The sequence below is a fragment of the Macaca nemestrina genome, chromosome 11, assembly GCF_043159975.1.
Source record: "Macaca nemestrina isolate mMacNem1 chromosome 11, mMacNem.hap1, whole genome shotgun sequence".
Taxonomy (NCBI): domain Eukaryota; kingdom Metazoa; phylum Chordata; class Mammalia; order Primates; family Cercopithecidae; genus Macaca; species Macaca nemestrina.
Window position 1 is genome coordinate 81,062,562 of NC_092135.1, and position 20,296 is coordinate 81,082,857.

Genomic DNA, 20,296 nt, shown 5'->3' on the forward strand with positions numbered 1-20,296 from the left:
ATCTCCCCATCTTGGGATCTGTAATCGCATCTGCAAGATCCTTTTTGCCACATAGATAGCATTCGCAGATTTCAGGGATTAGGATTTTGTTATTTTGGAGGGTTATTATTTAGCCAGCCACATATCATCATATTGCTAATTCTTAATTTTCAGTTTTTAATTTTGCTGTATTTCTCTTAAAGTAATTGAAGATACTGTATTTTCCCCTCATATTATCTGAATATAGTTATATCTAATTTTATTCCTTTGTCAGTGTTTGTATTGTGACTATGTAAATACTGCTCAGTGCTGAACCAATTAATATTGTTCTTTCTGTAAAACTCTTGGTTCTCCAATAGCTAATAATTGTATTTTTTTTCTATGTGCCATTTGTTCCCTTTATTTTAAGCAAACATTCTGTTGCTATGGTATACACCTATTTTAGTACACTCATTTTTCAAGCACATTTTTCTTTGTTTTAAACTGAGAATTTCTCTCTCTTAGCCTCTGTCTTGATTTCTTGTTTTGGCATGGTGTATGACTGTCGTCCTAGGACTTGCAAGTTTCTAGCATCGAGTTCTTTTTCCTAGAAAGCATCCCTTCCTCTTTATGTCCTGGTTTTGGTGAAGAATATATTTGAGTAGCTTTCTAAAAAAGCTTGCTTAGGAAGTAAAAATCTAAGACCTCATGTCAGAAATGCTTTATTTTCAGTCTTCACACTTGACTGATAGCGTAGGTTGGTAGGTTGGAATTTTGGAGGCATCATTCCATTGTCTTCTGCCTTCCAGTGTTCTGTGGAAGCCATTTGTGGTGATGATTCCTGAGTATTTCTGTGTGACCTGTTTTCCAAAATTTATGGTATCTCTATGGTTGGTATTCTCAGTTTCACAAATGTGACTAGGTGTAGAGCTTTTTAAATTGTTTTTCTGGGGTATTGATGGATCCTTGGCATCAAGAAGCTTATATTCTTCAGTTCTGAGAAACTTCCCTGTATTATTTGCTTGACAATTGCTTTCTCTCTGCTTTCTGTGTTCCCTTTTTTGGAATTATTTCTGTTTGTGTGTTGCATTACTGCAGAGATTTCTAATTATTTCTTCCCTTTTATGTTATCATTTATATCTGTATACTACTTTCTGAGAGATTTTCTCAAATGTTGTGTGTGTGTGTGTGTGTGTGTGTGTGTGTGTGTGTGTGTGTTTTGGCGTTTTTTTTTTGTTTTGAGATGGAGTTGCCCAGGCTGGAGTGCAGTGATGCAATCTCTGCTCACTGCAACCTGCCTCCCAGGTTCAAGTGATTCTCCTCCTCAGCTTCCCAAGTAGCTGGGACTACAGATGGTGCGCCACCATTCCGGGCTGATTTTTTTATTTTTAGTAGAGACAGGGTTTCACCATGTTGGCCAGGCTGGTCTCGAACTCCTGACCTCAAGTGATCCACCTTCATCAGCCTCCCAAAGTGCTGGGACTACAGGTGTGAGCCACCGTGCCCCACCATCTCAATCAGTTTTTTATTTTCTCTGTCATTTTAATTCCGGGAACATTTTTGTTGTTATTCTTTGAATATACTTAGAAATACAGCATTCTGTTCTTTCATAGGTAAAATGTCCTAGCAGTGAGGTTAATAGCAGTCTTTTTTATTCCTGCTCTTACTGTCTCGTCTCTTCTAGTTATTGGTTTTTTTTTTTTTAACCCCTCTGTCATTGCTGGTGAGCAAATATTTATCAAATGAGGCACTAGAAAGCTACTTGGAATAACTGTGTGTATAGGGTTCAGTATTGGCAGCAGGGTAGAATTGATGGAGAGAAGCTGTTTTGTATCTTACTGGGCTTCACCTTTAAGTGTTCACAAAGAAGAATCTTTTAATAGCCTTATTGCCTAAGCTGGTGTTCTGAATCTAGGCAGGGGCAAGTCTCCTTTTCAGTGTGCAGATTTTCACTTAATCTCATTACAGTTGTCTTCTGCTGTCAGACTCATTGAGTTTTGAGCTGTTTAGGTTCCTTTTCTCCAGAGACAAACTCTTTGGTCTTTGAGGGTGGATTGGGAAAGTGACAGTTATCTGGCTGCCTGGGATAAGGAGAGGCCTGGCCTCTAAGCCCTTATTATATACTTTACACTAGTTTTCCTTAAGTTCAGCCAGGAGTTTTCCACAGTATCATTGTCCCCAAAACCTGATACTTTTTTAGAGTGTCTGTCATTAGGTGTTTGCAAGGGATTACAAGTGAATACAGGGTTCAGTTCACTATGCTTGATTGAATTATACCCACTGTTCAGTACGCTTTTTGGGTACAATGTGTGTGCCATACTACAAAGTCTGATTAAATAGTCCTTGTAAGATTATCCTTACTTCAGATACTAGCTGTTAAGTTTGAAACGATCACTTTAGACCAACTGTCTATAAAGTAAGAGATTCCCAAGGCTGCTTGTAATGTTTGGTAGTTTACTAGAAAGACTCACAACCCCACTGAAAGTGCTGTACTCATGGTTACAGTTTTATTACAGCAAAAAGAAACAAAGTAGAGCCAGCTAAAGGAAGAGACATAGGGCGAAGTTGGAAAGGGTTCCAAATGTGAAGGGAGATGTGTTATCCTCCCATTGTCAATGTATAGCAATATACATGGAGTACTACCAACGAGGGAAGCTCACTGGAGCGTCTATGTTCACAGTTTTTATTGGAGTTTCATTACGTGGGCATGACTGAATTATCAATCAAATGGTTGAGTTGAATCTCCAGTCTTCCTCCTCTCATTGAGCAGAGACCAAATCCCTTAGTACATTTTGTGCTACTTTGTTTCGTGCTAAGAAGTTAACACTGCCAGAAACCTCTTTTTTTCTAAGTTTCATTTGGCTTATATCTGTTTAAAATTTACTTATCTTTTAATCTCTTTTGTTTTCATTTAGGTTAGTGGTCTATTTTGAAATAATTGAATCTTTCTTTAATTGAAGACATTGTCATAAAGGGCAATAAGGTCTTTTGCCCTCTGCTTTAATCCAGTTTTAGGAAGAATGTTTGGATAGTGATTTACTCAGGGAGACACATTACACTCCGATTTGTTGTGGTTTGATAGGCACACTTTATTTTCATCTTATAAAGCATGGCGTGTGGGCACCAGAAGTCTGATTGAAAGGAAGTAAAATCAGTGGAGCAATTAAACATTAACTAGGTGGGGGGCAATTATGCTAAAGTTATGTAAATAGTTTTAGATTATGTATAAGTAATTATGTTACTCAGAGTAGTTGACAGGGCAAAAATTAGATTGCTTATTCGTTTGAGACTTATTTTTGATTTTATTTTTAAAGGTTGTAATGGTTGTCATAATTTGAACCTTCATTTAATTTCTTGCTTGAAGGTTATTACATGATGTAGCATAACTAAATTTTATCTTAATGGTAATACATATAGACCATAGAAAATTTGGATTGGCTTCAGATTAAATGCCTTTTACTGTCTTTGGTTTGTTAATGGAATCTTTGTAGTAACTAAAATTAGTTAAGAGTATCTTTTGTATAAATATATGCTTTTGCTTACTTAGTAAAGCAATAGTTGGTAACTTAGTTGATAAGCAGATTCTTAAAAATATATCTCTTGTCAAAGTGGGATGTTTCATTTTAAATTAGCCTTATTCTAGAAATATATTGAATAGGTTGAGTATCCCTTATCAGAACTGCTTTGGACCAGAAGAGTTTCAGATTTTGGAATATTTGCATTATACTTAGCAGTTGAGCATTGAAAATCTGAAATTTCCTTTGAGTGTTATGCTCGTGCTCCAAAAGTTACAGGTTTTGGAACATTTTGGATTTTGTATTTACAGATTTTGGATACTCAGCCTATACCTATTAAATGCTTCTGTGGCGATGAGGGAAATAAATTGTTAAATGTATTATAGGATGATGTACTTTAGTATTCCTGCACATCTACCCCGTACATTTGTACAAATAAAAAAAAAAAACTGTCCCGTATAGTTGAAGATTACCTGAAAGAAAATTTTTAAAAAGGTTTAACAAATATTACTTAGTTATTATGTTTATAATGAACCTGTAACACAAGACTTAGGTGTTACTCCAAAAATAAAATGCGACAATAGACAAGAACTTAAAAAAGTTAACTGTTGTTAGTAATATATAACTTCAATTACAGCACAAATGTTAATTTATAAAGTCAAATCTAAAAGACTTCTAGGAATGATGTCCATGTCTTGCCTCCAAATGATATCAAAACAAAACTACAGCCTGGACAGGATCAAAAGAGTTGTCAAGTAAAAGCTATAATGCAATAATATCATTCTAACTGAAGAGAAAAAAATATAATCACTTAAGAATTTCAAAAGTCTGCTGGGCATGGTAGCTCACGCTTGTAATTCCAGCACTTTGGGAGACCAAGGCGGGCAGATCACCTGACGTGAGGAGTTTGGAGACCAGCCTGGCCAACCTGGTGAAACCTCGTCTCTACTAAAAATACAAAAATTAACTGGCTGTGGTGGCGCACACCTGTAATCCCAGCTACTCCAGAAGCAGAGACAGGAGAAACCCTTGAACCCAGGAGGCGGAGGTTGTAGTGGGCTATGATTGCACCACTACACTCCAGCCTGGGCAACAGAGCAAGACTCTGTCTCAAAAAAAAAAAGTGTTTCAAAAATCTTACCTCTTTAGGGTTGCTAAACAATTTGAGTTCCTAGACTGCTTTGAATTCAAAGTTAGAAACTAGAACTAATCTAATTTAACCTATTAATGTAAACTTTCCTCTAGGAAAAATATGTTTCAGATCACCTCACATCTATTAAGCTTATTAAATAATCTATTTTATCCAGAACGTTATTCTATACCTTACTAGACAACAAGATGTTCAAATAGTAGTGCTATTTTGAGTTCTACAAATCTCCAAACCGCTTTCTGCTGGGGCTGCACTAATTTACACTCCCACCAACAGCATATAAGGGTTCCCTCTGCAGCCTCACCAACATTCTTACATTCTTTTTTTTTTTTTTTTTTTTTTTTTGAGACGGAGTCTCGCTTTGTCGCCCAAACTGGCGTGCGGTGGCCGGATCTCAGCTCACTGCAAGCTCCGCCTTTCAGGTTCACGCCATTCTCCTGCCTCAGCCTCCTGAGTAGCTGGGACTACAGGCACCCGCCACCTCGCCCGGCTAGTTTTTTTTTTTGTATTTTTTAGTAGAGACGGGGTTTCACCGTGTTAGCCAGGATGGTCTCGGTCTCCTGACCTTGTGATCCGCCCGTCTCAGCCTCCCAAAGTGCTGGGATTACAGGCTTGAGCCACCATGCCCGGCCTACGTTCTTATTTTTTGATTTTTTTTTTTTTTTTTTTTTTTGAGATGGAATCTCACTGTCACCCAGGCTGGAGTGAAGTGGCACGATCTCGGCTCACTGCAACCTCTGCTCCCTGGGTTCGAGTGATTTTCTTGTCTCAGTTTCCCAAGTAGCTGGGACTACAGGCGCCCGCCACCATGCCCAGCTAGTTTTTGTGTTTTTAGTAGAGATGGGGTTTCGCCATGTTGGCCAGGCTTGTCTCGAACTCTTGACCTCAGGCAATCCAAATGACTTGGCCTCCCAAAGTGCTAGGATTACAGGTGTGAGCCACTGCGCTTGGCCTATTTTTTGACTTTTTAATAGTAACCATTTTGATTGGTGTGAGATAGTATCACATTGTGGTTTTGATTTGCAGTCTCTCTGATTAGTGACATTGAACATTTTTTCATGTTTGTTGGTCACCTGCATGTCTTCTTCTGAGAAATGCCTGCTCATGTCCTTTGCCCATTTTTTAATGTGTTTTTTTCTTGTTAATTTAAGTTCCTTACAGATTCCTTTGTTGGATGCATACTTTGAACATATTTTCTCCTATTCTGTAGGTTGTTAGTTTATTCTTTTGATAGTTTCTTTTGTGTGCAGAAAGTCATTAGTTTAATGAGGTCCAACTTGTCAATCTTTGTTTTTGTCGTATTTGCTTTTGCAACATTAGTTATAAAGTCTTTGCCTAGGCCAATGTCCAGAAGAGGGTTTTCAAGGTTTTCTTTTAGAACTTTTATTTTGAGGTCTTACATTTAAGTCTTTAATTCATCTTGAGTTAATTTTTTTATATGGTGAGAGGCAGGCTGCATATGGCTAGCTAGTTTTCCTTGCACCATCTATTGAATAAGGCATCCTTTATCCATTCTTTATTTTTGCCAACTTTGTTGAAGATCCATTGTTTGTAGGTGTGTGACTTTGTTTCTGGATTCTCCATTCTGTTTCATTGGTCTCTGTGCCTATTTTTGTACCAGTACCATACTGTTTTGGTTACTGTAGCCCCATAGTTTGAAGTCAGATAATATGATGCTGCTGGCTTTGTTCTTTTTGCTTAGGATTGCTTTGGCTATTTGGGCTCTTCTTGCTTCTCTGTGAATTTTAGAGTAGTTTTTTATAATTCTGTGAAAAATGATGTTGGTTATTTGATTGAAAATGTGTTGAATTCCTTTGGGCAATATGGTCATTTTAATGATATTGATTCTTCTAATCTATGAGCATGGAATGTTGTTCCATTTGTGTCATCTGTGATTTCTTTCATCAGTGCTTTGGAGTTCTCCTTGTAGAGATTTTTCACCTCCTGGGGTAGATGTATTCCTAAGTATTTTAATTTTTTTTTTGTATGTGGCTATTGTAAATGGGATTACATTTTTGATTTAGTTCTCAGCTTGAATGTTATTGCCGTATATAAATGCTACTGATTTTTGTGAATACTTTTTAAAGCACTTGCTTATGAGTGAGCATATGTGATGTTTGTCTTTCTGTGCCTGTGTTGTTTCACTTAAGATACTGACTTCCAATTCCATCCATGTTGCTACAAAATTGATTCCTTTCTTTTTAATGGCTGAATAATATTCCATTGTGTATGTATACCACATTTTCTTTATTCACTCACCCATTGATGGACCCTTAGTTGATTCCATATCTTTGCTATTGTGAATAGTGCTGTGATAAACTTACAAGTCCAGCGGTCTTTTTGGTATATTATTTCTTTTCCTTTGGTTAGATACCCAATAAGAGAGATTGTTGGATTGAATGGTAGTTCTATTTTTAGTTCTTTGAGAAATCTCCATATGGCTTTCTATAGAGGTTGTACTAATTTCTGTTCTCACTATCAGTGTATGAGTTTTTTCTCTGCATCCTTGCCAGCATCTCTTTGTTTTTTTTGTTTGACAATAGCCATTCTGACTAGGGTAAGATGATAATGTAGTTTTGAATTGCATTTCTCTGATGATTAGTGATGTTGAGCATTTTTTCATATACCTCTTAGCCATTTGTATGTCTTTTGAAAAATGTCTATTCATGTTCTTTACCCACTTCTTTAATAAGTTATTTTTATCAAATATACATATACATTTTTTTTGAGATGGGGGGTCTTACTCTGTCATTTAGGTTGGAGTGCAGTGGCGCAATTTTGGCTCACTGCAACCTCCATGTCCCAGGCTCAAGTGATCCTTCCATCTCAGCGTCTCAAATAGCTGGGACCACAGGCGCACACCACTACGCCCAGCTAATTTTTTGTATTTTTAGTAGAGATAGGATTTCACCATGTTGCCCAAGCTGATCTCGAGCTCCTAAGCTCAAGCAATCCTCCTGCCTTGGCCTCCCAAAGCGCTGGGATTACAGCCATGAGCCATGGTGCAAAGTCAAGCTTTTTATCACAGTAGCTTTTCCCCCCACTTTCTATAGATAGTCTTTTTGGTTTCTTGAGAACATTGAGAAATCCAGGTGACTGTAAACACTTTGGAATGAGTTAGGATGGTTTTCAGCTCATTTGGGAATTAAGGATAAATGACAAGCCAGGAGATATATACAATAGTTAGAATGTGTTAAGTAGCCTCCATGTGTTAAGGAGCGTGACTCATGTGCATTGACCTGTAGAACAGTGGTTCTCAAACGTCTTAGTTTTATAGTTTTTACCTTGTTTATACTCTTAACAGTTAAAGAGCTTTCGTTTATATAGCTTATAGCTATCAATATTTACTGCATTCAAAATTAAAACAGAAAATTTTAAAACTTAACTATTAACTGATTTAAAAATAATAAAGTTATTTCATATAAACAACCCTTTTTGAAGTGAACAGTAACTATTTTCTAAAGATAAAAAAATTTTGTGGAAAGAGTGACATTGTTTTTGTTTTAAAAATCTTTTTAGTGTCTGGCTTAATAAAATACCTCTGAATTCTCATGAATCTGCTTCTCTGTTCAACCTGAGTCCGTTGAATCACATAATCACATGAAGTTGCCTCTGGAAAACTCCATTGTACACTCATAAGAGACTGAGAAAAAGACAAATGAAACTTCATGTTTTTGTGAAAATAATTTTGAGTTGGCTGATCTCATGAGAGGGTCTTGGGGGAGCCAAGGGTCTCCAGACCACGCTTGTAGTACCGCCATAAGAAATAAACATGTTAACTAGATTACTGCCTCAGAGCTCATGCTTTGGATTCCTATTGCCTGGATTGGAATTCCAACTTCCCTACTGTTATTTAATATTATCATTTTCCTAATTTGTTAAATGGACTAATTGGACCGATTTTATAGGATTGTTAGGATTAAATGTAATTACACTCGTAAAGCATAATAATCACTTAATAAAATGCTACCTATTTTTTTTTTTTTTTTTTTGAGACAGAGTCTCTCTATCACCCAGTTGTTATGGAATCACTTAGTTGATATGGAATCAACTAAGGGTCCATCAATGGGTGAGTGAATAAAGAAAATGTGGTATACATACACCCACTGGAACACAGTGACGCTATCTCAGCTCACTGCAGCCTCCGCCTCCTGGGTTCAAGCGATTCTCCTGCCTCAGCCTCGCGAGGAGCTGGGATTACAGGCATGTGCCACCACACCTGGCTAATTTTTGTATTTTTTACTAGAGATGGGGTTTTACCATGTTAACCAAGCCAGTCACGAACTCCTGACGTCATGATCTGCTCGCCTAGGCCTCCCAAAGTGTTGGGATGACAGGCGTGAGCCACTGGCCTGGCCCTTAAAATGCTACCTTTTACTATCAAAGTTTTAGTCCCGTTATGTCACGCTTGCTCAGAATTTTCTGTTGGTTTCCTACCTCACTTAGAGCTTTGGCTTTTACAGTGGCTTTATAAGGTTTTTCTTCATGATCTGGCATATTGCTGCCTCTCTGCTTTCATATCCTTGTTCTCATCTCACATCCCCCCCACTCACTGTGCAAATAGTGGCCTTCTTGTGTTCATCTAAAACCAGTCATGTCTTTCCTCAGGGCCTTGGTTTTATTATTTTCTCCACAGAATGTTCACTTCTTCAAATATTGTTTTGCTTCCCTTGTCCTTCAGGTTTTTGCTTTAACGCACCTGAGTGAAATCCTTTTTCATTTAACCCATCCACACAAATTGGCCCTGTCTCCCTTCTCTGCTTTATTTTTTTTTTCCCTATAGTATTTTTAGTTTTGTAGCACACTAAGTATTTACTTATATGTCTCTCTTTCTCTAGAATGTAGGCTCCAGTAGGGATGGATTTTTTGTTTTTATTTGTCTAATGTGTTTACTGCTATACCTTCAATACCTAGGTTGATGCTTGGTGCATATTTAAGTGCTGACAAAATATTTTTTGAATGAATAAATCATGATTGCTACTGTGAAGATGAAAGGGAAATAGTCTCTGTTTCTCACAAATGTATAACCTTAATTGGACAGTGCTTCTGAGATAAAATGAATTTGTAAAGTGTTTGTTTAGCATGGCATGTTGGATACATGGAAGTACTCATTAATTGCTGGCTGTTACTGAAGAATAAGAAATAAAAGGATAAGACATTTTAAGTAGAAATGACCTGAATAAAAGGAAATTGCATTCACATTTTAAGGGGTAGGGTAGATATTGTTTAGTGCATACGGGCAAAGTAAGATTGCAACTGTATAGCCAAGGCTGAGGCATTCAGATTTTGTTCTGTGGGTAATACATTTTTACATGTTCTTAAGACAGAGGTGCTGTGATAAAAGTGGTAGGTTTGGAAGATGAAACCAGCAGAAGTCTTTGAGATTGCCTGGGATATCCTTCTGGTGCCGGCTTAACCAGACATGCTTAATAAAGCATTTAGATAATTTATCATACATAATAAAACATTTGCAAAATTATAAACTATGCCCAATTACTACTTCCTCTAATTGTGTGGTAGCATGAAATTGCTATTTGACCACAGTTGTATGTTTTGAACTATTTATGTAATTGCCAACTTTATTAGACTTTATCATTTAAAACTAAGATTTTTGATTTAGAATCAATCAAGGTGTTTATACTGGTAACTAACTTGCTAAATATCTTAATACAGGCCAAAGTATGTTTAGTCCAGCAAGTATCGGTCAGCCACGAAAGACGACATTATCTCCTGCCCAGTTGGATCCTTTTTATACTCAAGGAGATTCTTTGACTTCAGAAGATCACCTCGATGACTCTTGGGTGACTGTGTTTGGGTAAGGTTTTTAGATCATTTGCCTTTTAAAAACCCCACCGAATATAATCAAACATACAGAAAAATGGAAAGAAGCGCATAGCAAACACCCATATTACTACTGCCTAGATTCTATGGTTAACAGTTTGCTACATTTGCTTTATCTATCATTCATCCATCTATCAATTCATTCTTTTTGTTGGTACATTTCATGATAAGTTGTAGACAACAATACATATTACCCTGACACTTGAGCATGCATGTCATTAACTAGAGTTTGATATTTGTTTGTAGTTTTTTTAATCATTTGTCTGTTTATTTCTTCCCAGCTTATTTTCTCTTAAGCATATTTGCTAGATGGAATACAGTTGTCCCTTTAGACTTAGGGACTCCTTCCCCTTTTTCTAGTGACTAGTTCTCTATATCTAGTGGAATTCACCAGTTTTGAACTAACAGAATGAACATTTACACACACACACACACACACATCACAGGGTTGATACTTTCTAGTCACAAAGTATTGAATATTAATAGAAACAGAGTATGACGCTCCTCGTTACATTTTTGAATAGATTTTTAGGTCCAAAATATACTTTAAAATACCTTTCTTTAAAATTTTTATTTCCGTAGGTTTTTGGGGAACAGGTGGTATTTGGTTACATGAGTAAGTCCTTTACATGATTTGTGAGACTTTGGTGCACCCATCTCCTGAGCAGTATACACTGACCCCAGTTTATAGTCTTTTATCCCTCAGCCTCTTCCCGCCATTTTCTCGAGTCCCCAAAGTCCATTTCATCATTCTTATGCCTTTGCATCCTTATAGCTTAGCTCCCACTTATGAGTGAGAACATGCGATGTTTGCTTTTTCCATTCCCGAGTTACTTCACTTAGAATAAGTGAGTTACTTCACTTAGAATAATAGTCTCCAGTTCCATCCAGGTTGCTGCAAATGCCATTAATTAATTCCTTTTTATGGCTGAGTAGTATTCCATTGTGTGTGTGTGTGTGTGTGTGTGTGTGTGTGTGTGTGTGTGTGTGTGTGTATATCACTGTAAAACACCTTAGAGATCATATTGTACAATGTTTTATTTTACAGGTGAGGAAACTGAGGTGTAGGCAGCTTAAGTGATTTATTCAGCAGTTTATATCTAGTTATTATTAGCAAAGCTCCAGCAAAAACTTAGGTCTTTTGATATTCAAGCTAATATTTATACTGTACAATATAAGGTTTGTTTCTGAAAGTATGATTTGCCATACTGTATTAGTCCATTTTCATGCTGATAAAGACATACCCTAGACTGGAAAGAAAAAGAGGTTTAATTGGACTTATGTTTCCATGGCTGGAGAGTCCTCAGAATCATGGTGGGAGGTGAAAGACATTCTTACATGGCGGTGTCAAGAGAAAATGAGGAAGAAGCAAAAGTGGAAGCACCTGCTAAACCCATCAGATCTCGTGAGAATTATTCACTATCATGAGAATAGCACAGGAAAGATTGGCCCCCATGAATCAATTACCTCTCCCTGGATTCCTCCCACAATACATGGGAATTCTGGGAGATATAATTTGAGTTGAGATTTGGGTGGAGACACAGCCAAACCATTTCATTTCATCCCTGGCCCCTCTAAATCTCATGTCCTCACATTTCAAAACCAATCATGGCTCCCCGATACATCCCCCAAAGTCTTAACTCATTTCAGCATTAACCCAAAAGTCCACAGTCCCAAGTCTCATCTGAGCTAAGGCAAGTCCCTTCCACCTATGAGCCTGTAAAATTAAAAGCAAGCTGGTTACTTCCTGGATACAATGGGAGTTTAGGAATTGGGTAAATACAGCCATTCCAAATGGGAGAAAGGGGTTGTAGGCCCCATGCAAGTTAAAAATCCAGCGGGGCAGTCAAATTTTAAAGCTCCAAAATGATCTCCTTTGACTTCCTGGTCACGCTGATGCAAGAGGTGGGTTTCCATGGTCTTAGGCAGCTCCACCCCTATGACTTTGCAGGGTACAGGCTCCCTCCCGGCTGCTTTCCCATGCTGGCACTGAGTGTGTGGGTTTTCCAGGCACACAGTGCAAACTGTCAGTGGATCTACCATTCTGGGGTCTGGAGGATGGTGGCCCTTTTCTCACAGCCCCACTAGGCAGTGCCCCAGTAGGGACCTTGTGTGGGAGCTTTGACCCCACAATTCCCTTCCACACTGCCCTAGCAGAGGTTCTCCATGAGGGCCCCACCCCTGCAGCACAGTTTTGCCTGGGCATCCAGGTATTTCCATACATCTTCTGAAATCTAGGTGAAGGTTCCCAAACCTCAATTCTTGATTCTGTGCACCCACAGACTCAACACCATGTGGAAGCTGCCAAGGTTTAGGGCTTCCACCCTCTGAAGCCACAGCCCAGGCTCTACATTGGCCCCTTTCAGCCATGGCTGGAGAGGCTGGGACACAGGGCACCAAGTCCCTAGGCTGCACACAGCACAGGGATCCTGGGCCCGGACCACGAAACCGCTTTTTCCTCCTGGGCCTCCAGGCCTGTGATGGGATTAGCTGTCTTGAAGGGCTCTGACATGCCCTAGAGACATTTTCCCCATGCTCTTGGGCCTTAACATTAGGCTTCTTTATACTTATGTAGATTTCTACAGCTGGCTTGAATTTCTCCTCAGAAAATGAATTTTCCTTTTCTCCTGCCTTGTTGGGCTGCAAATTTTCTGAACTTTTATGCTGTTTCCCCTTTAAAATGGAATGCTTTTAATAGCACCCAAATCACCTTTTGAATGCTTTGCTGCTTAGAAATTTCTTCTGCCAGATACCTTAAATCATCTCTCTCAAGTTCAAAGCTCCACAAATCTCTAGGGCAGGGGCAAAATGCCATCAGTCTCTTTGCTAAAACATAGCAAGAGTCACCTTTGCTCCAGTCCCCAACAAGTTCCTCATCTCCATCTGAGACCACCTCAGCATGGACCTTATTGTTCATATCAGTATCAGCATTTTTGTAAAAGCCGTTCAACAAGTCTCTAGGAGGTTCCAAACTTCCCACATTTTCCTGTCTTCTTCTGAGCTCTCCAGACTCTTCCAACCTCTGCCTATTACCCAGTGCCAACGTCGCTTCACATTTTTGGGTATCTTTTCAGCAATGCCCTACTCTACTGGTAGCAATTACTGTGTTAGTCCATTTTTATGCTGCTGATAAAGACATACTTGAGACAGGGAAGAAAAAGAGGTTTCATTGGACTTACGGTTCCACATGGCTGGGGAGGCCTCAGAATCATGGCGGGAGGCAACTTACATGGTGATGTCAAGAGGAAATGAAGAAGCAAAAACAGAAAACCCATCAGATAAACCCATCAGATCTTGAGACTTACTCACTATCATGAGAACAGTATGGGAAAGACCGGCCCTCCCAATTCAGTTACCTCCCCCAGGTCCGTCCCACAACACATGGGAATTCTGGGAGGTGCAATTCAAGTTGAGATTTGGGTGGAGACACAGCTGAACTGTATCACATGCTGATACTGGAATGTATCTATTATATTTTTTTGGGGGATTAAAAAACATAAAAGTAACACTTGAGCTCCTTGAAGGAAGAAAGGTGCACAATAAATGTTTAGTGTATTCAATTTATTTAAAATTAAAAAGTTCAAAAGGTATGTGAAAATGAACAATGAAGTCTTCCCTTTTGCTTTTCTCCCCAGCTAGTTTTCCTCCTCTTTAAGGCAATGATTGCCACCTGTTTTTTGTGTATGTTTCCAGAGAGATTTTCTGTGTTATTGATTTCTATTTAGGTAAAAAGCAGGGTCATTGCATTTTGTTGTTCTCCAGAAAGCCCATACTCAGTCCTATATCCATAGCAATTGGGCTGGCGTGTTTTTTTTTTTCTTCTTCTTCTTTTACATTTTTATATTCTCTCATAAAATGGCTTTTTGCTTTGTTTTGTTTTTGTTTTTGATTTTTTTTTTTTTTTTTTGAGACAGTCTCTGTAATCTAGGCTGGAGTGCAGTGGCTTGATCATAGCTCACTGCAGTCTCCAATTCCTGGCCTCAAGCAATCCTTCTGCCTCAGCCTTATGAGTAGTTGGGATAACAGTAATGAGCCAGCTTGGCTGCATGTTTTTGAAAATAGATACGCACTCTTAAATCTGTTTTTCAGGCTCAATAGTAGTGGTTTAACTTTTAAGATTTCCAGTAATTAGATAAATTACTTGAAGCACTCCTAGTATGTTTTCAAATTTCAGATATTAACTTTCCCAGCTATTTATTTTTTTACTTTCAGGTTTTAACAACCCTCTGTGACTTTTATTTCAAGAACTGAAGCATTCTCCTTTAAGGGATAAAGTATTTTATTTTGATCATTTATGGGGAAGTACCTCTGAAAGATGCACTATATATGTTCTTTCTTTGGTAGTTTAACTTTTTCCTACTGACTTAGGGTTATGAAATATCATTCATTGTTTTGGGTGATTCTACTGTAGAGTATTAGAATGTAAGTTTCTACTCAAAGTGGTCCAAGAGTTTAGAATTATGTTTTATTTCTTAAGTACTTCCCTCACTTGCAGCCGTTCTTCCTTCTTTTCATTTTTGTTTTATCGCCGCCCTGTAGGCACCCAACCTATTTGTTGTTTTTCTTTGTGGTTAGAAATTTCATGTCCATATTTTATACAAATGAATTTTCAGTTCTGATTGCATGAATATGTTACTCATACAGATTTAATTAATTAATTTATTTATTTTGAGAAAAGGTCTTACTCTGTCACTCTGGCTGGAGTGCAGTGGCATGATCTCAGCTCACTGCCACCTTTCCCTCCCAGGTTCAAGCGATTCTTCCGCCTCAGCCTCCTGAGTAGCTGGGACTACAGGTGCCGCCACCATGCCCAGCTAATTTTTAGTAGAGGCGGGGTTTCATCAGGTTGGCCAGGCTGGTCTCGAACTCCTTACCTCAAGTGATCCACCTGCCTCGGCCTCCCAAAGTGCTGGTATTATAGGCGTGAGTCGTCGTGCCCGGCCTCACATAGATTTTTAATGTGTTTGGTTTCTGATTTATTTTTGAGACTCAGATTTTTTTTTTTTTGTCTTTAGGGTTCTAATTCAGTCTTCAGATAACTGAAGTTAGAGGTTAGAGAGCCTCCAGATAGCCATTTCTATTCTGTTGGTAGTGGTTATTGTTCTCAAATTGAAAATAGCTTTATTGTTAGGACTATAAAATAATAATGTGTCATTGTAAAATATTCAAACCATACAGAACTTTATAAAGAAGAAAGTAAAAATTACTTAGAATTTTCTCATGCAGAGATATGGCTAATCAAATTTTGGTAACTGTCCTTTTAAGTGATTCTATACCATAGATATTGATGCTGAATTTTATCTTTGTTATAAGACTTAATTTCAGAATTTTTAAGTGATGCTCAATGTATAATGATTTGCTTATAATTTAAAATTCTTTATCTTTTCGTAACTGTAGTATACCTAAATGTATTACATATTAACGTACATATATTGAAATAAATCATATATAGAACTGCAACTTTATAGTTTTTTTCTAAGACCTGGATAATGGCAATGAGAGTAGCATTTTTAGAGATTTCAGAGGTAGAATTTGAGGGTGGAGAAGAATGGCAGAATAAGACTAACTTTAAGGTATTTGCTTTTGAGTGACTGGTCGTTGACAGAATTACCCATATTGAGGAAAACAGGATGATCAGCGCTCTCCTGTTAACATTCTAGACAGCTGGGGGGAATGTATCTTGAAACATTATCTTGTAGTAATTTGCATTCACATTGATAGTAGAAGCTGACTGTTTTCTTTGGACAACTGTTTTTTTCAGGTTTCCTCAAGCATCTGCGTCCTACATATTATTACAATTTGCACAGTATGGGAATATCTTAAAACATGTGGTAAGGCTTAGTTTTTTTTCAGTTCAGAGTTTTGACTAAAGAGGGGTAAGTTGTGAATTGAGAGAAACTTTGCTTCTGAATTTTGTGGATTTTTTTTTTTAAACTTAATTTTTTTTTAAAGTTTTGATATCGTATATCCTTTGAAATCTGGAAGGCTGGAAGTTGCATAGTTTTTGATAAAAAGAGATAAAATGAGTTTGAAAATCCACCTCTTCTCACCCCCTTCCTTAAACAGTTTACAGTCTTAAAAAAGATAGATTATACCAAGTATTATATTACTGTTTTCCAATTTGAGCTTCTTTTATTGGGGATAAAGGAAGTAGGAGGTTCCTGAGCTTTTAGAGTTTTTAGAGCTTTATAGTTCTAAAATTTAAAAAATTATCTTACCTTGTGCTACAAGTTATAAGTAACAAATCTTTTTTTGTTACTAGAGATTGACTTAATTAACTCCTATACAAAATCAAATTGAGTAGTTTTAAATAATTTTATGGCAAGTGTTGCTATGATCTCTTTACAATAAACATATTTTGAGAAGTATTTTACTTTCAGAGAATATGTACATATTGATTGTAGAGAATTGAGAGATTGTTGAAGCTGTTTTAAATATGATTTTTGTTGAACTTCACAGCTTTTTACAAGGCATCAAATATGAAATGGAAGTAAATTTATCTTCACGTTTCTATTTTGTAGTAGAATTCATTAGATGTAGATTTTATATATTTTCTATTTTAAGAGAATTTCATTCTTTGCAGATGTCTAATACAGGAAATTGGATGCATATTCGTTACCAATCTAAACTGCAGGCTCGGAAAGCCTTAAGCAAAGATGGGAGGATTTTTGGAGAATCCATCATGATTGGTGTAAAACCATGTATTGACAAAGTAAGTTATTGGTGATGTAAGGAAAGTAGCTTAATCTGTATGAAGAACACAAGACCAAGGATTGAAATTGATGGTTGTGTCATTTGGTTTCACTGTGTCTCTTTTTCGTAGTTTGTAACATGTGATGATACTTATAGTACTCTTTGTGGTAAGCCGAAGGTATTTAATCATAGACTTTAGAATTTAGAGATAATCTGTCCTCACTTCTTCATTTTTCAGATAAAGGAAAGAAACCAAGAGAACTTAAGTAACTTGTCCAGAGTTGTTACAGATGAGGCCTAGATTTTAGGTCTCTTGACTACTAATTCATTCTCTTTCTTGTGCAAAGCGATACCAGATTCTTTAAAGTACTTAAATGGAATGGTACTATTTCAGAATGAATTAGTTCGTATGAATGTTAACTGATAGTTAACTTTTAAATGCCAAAGGTTTTTGTTTCAAAATATTTCTATTTCAAACTATTTTAAAATTATTCTATATATACTCATTAAATAGTACAGAGTACAATTTAAACTGTTCTTTGTGGCTTGTTAAATCATTGTGAACATTCTTTAAGTATATGTGAACTTGTACTACATTCCAGGCATTGTGCTTGGTGCCAGTATACACACATTAATGAACAAAGCAAGACGTGGTTCCTATTCTTAGAATCTGTTATAGCAGTGTAGTTATATAGTTATAATACTGTGTTGTAACAAATGTTTGCAGAGGCCAGAGAATATTTCGGGTTACTTGAGCATTAAAAATCTTTGGATTTTGATTCTTTTCCAGGTTTCCCTAAGAACTTTTTTTGTCCTTGATGATTTTTCATAGTGTTTTAGGAAATTCTTATTTTTGTGGTCTATAGTTGTATTGAGATTGTTTGAGGTCACTGAAGTGAGATTTCTGGCTGAGCATTCAATCTCATGCTACCTAAGGAGCAAATGTTTTCTCAAGCTTAAAATTATTTGGAAGTTTAATTAGAGCAAATAAAGTATTTCATCCTTATCTTTTAATTAAATTTTCTTTCTAAGTAGACTGTAATACTGGATGATATGTATTACTTTTATAAACAAAGGAGTTGTTTCTTTGTTTCTCTAGAGTGTTATGGAAAGCAGTGACAGATGTGCTTTATCATCTCCATCTTTAGCCTTTACACCACCAATCAAAACTCTAGGTACACCAACACAACCTGGAAGTACTCCTAGGATTTCTACCATGAGACCTCTTGCTACAGCATACAAAGCCTCTACTAGTGATTATCAGGTATTTTAAGGATTAGATAAAAAAAAGATGTACCTTAGCGGCTGAGTGCATAGCATGCTTAACTTTTTCATTGTATTGATTTGTATGCTATTAAATGTTTCTTGATGAGGCTATTACCTTGATGAAACCTTTACACTTTAAAAATTTTCTTTTTTAAAGTTAGCATCTTGGCCAATTGGAAAGTTATCATGAATTAAAGAACAATTTATTTGCCATTCCTTAAAATTTTTTGAGAGTTGTTTTAGCTTTTTCTAAGTTATATTTGCATACATACAAAATGTATCCCATGTACATCTTTGACATGAGGGCGCATTAAAGCTCTATTAAATTGGTGACTAAATTGATGGTATCCAAAGTGCAGAACCTTAGGTTGGAGTAGCTTTGGTTATTGAAATGAAGACATTGACCAACTCCCATTCAGACAGAAAAAAATTTCTCATTTCAAAAAAGCTTAAAGAAGTTAATTATGTTCTTCGAAGAATGGTAGAAGTATTATGACCTCATTCAGTATATTATTGTCTCCTACTGAGTAGCCAAGTGTTTGAACTTAACCAGCTGCAGAAACAGGTCCTGCAAACACAGTACATGAAACACTTGTGCTTTAGTAGGGCAGATAGTGGTAGTTCAGTTTTTTGACTTCCTCTGAAATTTGGAGATCATTCTAGAACTGTTTCTTTAGTTTCTGTTACTGTTATTTTAAATTTCCCATTTTTTGCAGCTTTTGTTTTATTTAGTTTTCTTTCTTTTGTTTTGAGATGGAATCTCACTCTGTTGCCCAGGCTGGAGTGCAGTGGTGCGATCCCAGCTCACTGCAACCTCTGCCTCCTGGGTTCAGTTGATTCTTCTACCTCAGCCTCCTGAGTAGATTACAGGCACGTGCCACTATGCCCAGCTAATTTTTTGTATTTTTAGTAGAGATGGGGCCATGTTGGCCATAGTGGTCTTGAACTCCTGACCTCGAGTGATCTGCCCACCTTGACCTCCCAAAGTGCTGGGATTACAGACATGAGCCACTGCACACAGCTATTAAATTTTCTAATTTAAGAAACAGATATTATTTGCTTTTCCAAAGAAATGAAATTTTGGCATTCTTAAAAGCATAAGGATATTCTAAGTCCATATATTAATTTTAAAAATATACAATTCAGTGCTATACATGCATTTTGGTGTTTCTCTTTTAAATGAGCAATTCTAGAATTGACTATGACACTGAAGTAACAATAACCTAACAGCTTTGTGTGTGTATGTGTTTTTAATAGGTTATTTCTGACAGACAAACGCCAAAAAAAGATGAAAGTCTTGTATCCAAAGCAATGGAGTACATGTTTGGCTGGTAGCAGAAGACCAAGGAGGAGGTTGCTACACTAAAACCGAGTTAGCAGAGTGCTGCTGGTTCCTTCGGTTAGTTATATAACCGTTCCTGCAATATTGGATAGCTGTCTCATACTTCTTTTAGAAAGAAGCCTTTTTCATTAAGGATACAGCCTTTTTGTAGCTCGCACTTTAAAAGATGCTTGAGATACATTTTAAAGAAAACTAAAAATCCCTGTGAATAGGATTTTGTGCTTTCTGTAACAGTGCATGCTTCAGCACCGAAAACTCAGCATTGATTATTGTAAATTAAATAACTGAAATTGTGGTGAGACTTCTTAGTCTTCATGAGAACGTGGGGGTGAATTTCATGAAGGGGAACTGTAGTTATTTCTACTGACACAAAGATTATAATTAGCAATTTGAATTATGGTCTTTTAATTTAGATAGTATTTAATATTTTAATTATCCTTGTTTGTATATGTCCTGTCACAGAATGTCCTCTTGATGTATTCTAAAACGAGCATTCTTTTTAAAAACTTACTAAAGTTTCTTGATAATAAA

General features: G+C 37.0%; 1 protein-coding gene across 2 annotated transcripts in view; it reads left to right on the top strand.

The window, feature by feature from the left end:
* Window positions 1-20,064, top strand: part of LOC105499552 (nucleoporin 35) — a 43,649-nt gene extending 23,585 nt beyond the window's left edge. For both annotated transcript variants that reach the window (XM_071073025.1, XM_011772178.3), the window contains exons 5-9: window positions 10,297-10,438; window positions 16,226-16,295; window positions 17,048-17,176; window positions 18,257-18,421; window positions 19,681-20,064. In XM_071073025.1, coding sequence (XP_070929126.1) covers window positions 10,297-10,438; window positions 16,226-16,295; window positions 17,048-17,176; window positions 18,257-18,421; window positions 19,681-19,758 — 584 coding nt within the window. In that variant the 3' untranslated portion in view covers window positions 19,759-20,064. The remainder of the gene's footprint in view (window positions 1-10,296; window positions 10,439-16,225; window positions 16,296-17,047; window positions 17,177-18,256; window positions 18,422-19,680) is intronic.
* Window positions 20,065-20,296: the final 232 nt, after the last annotated feature.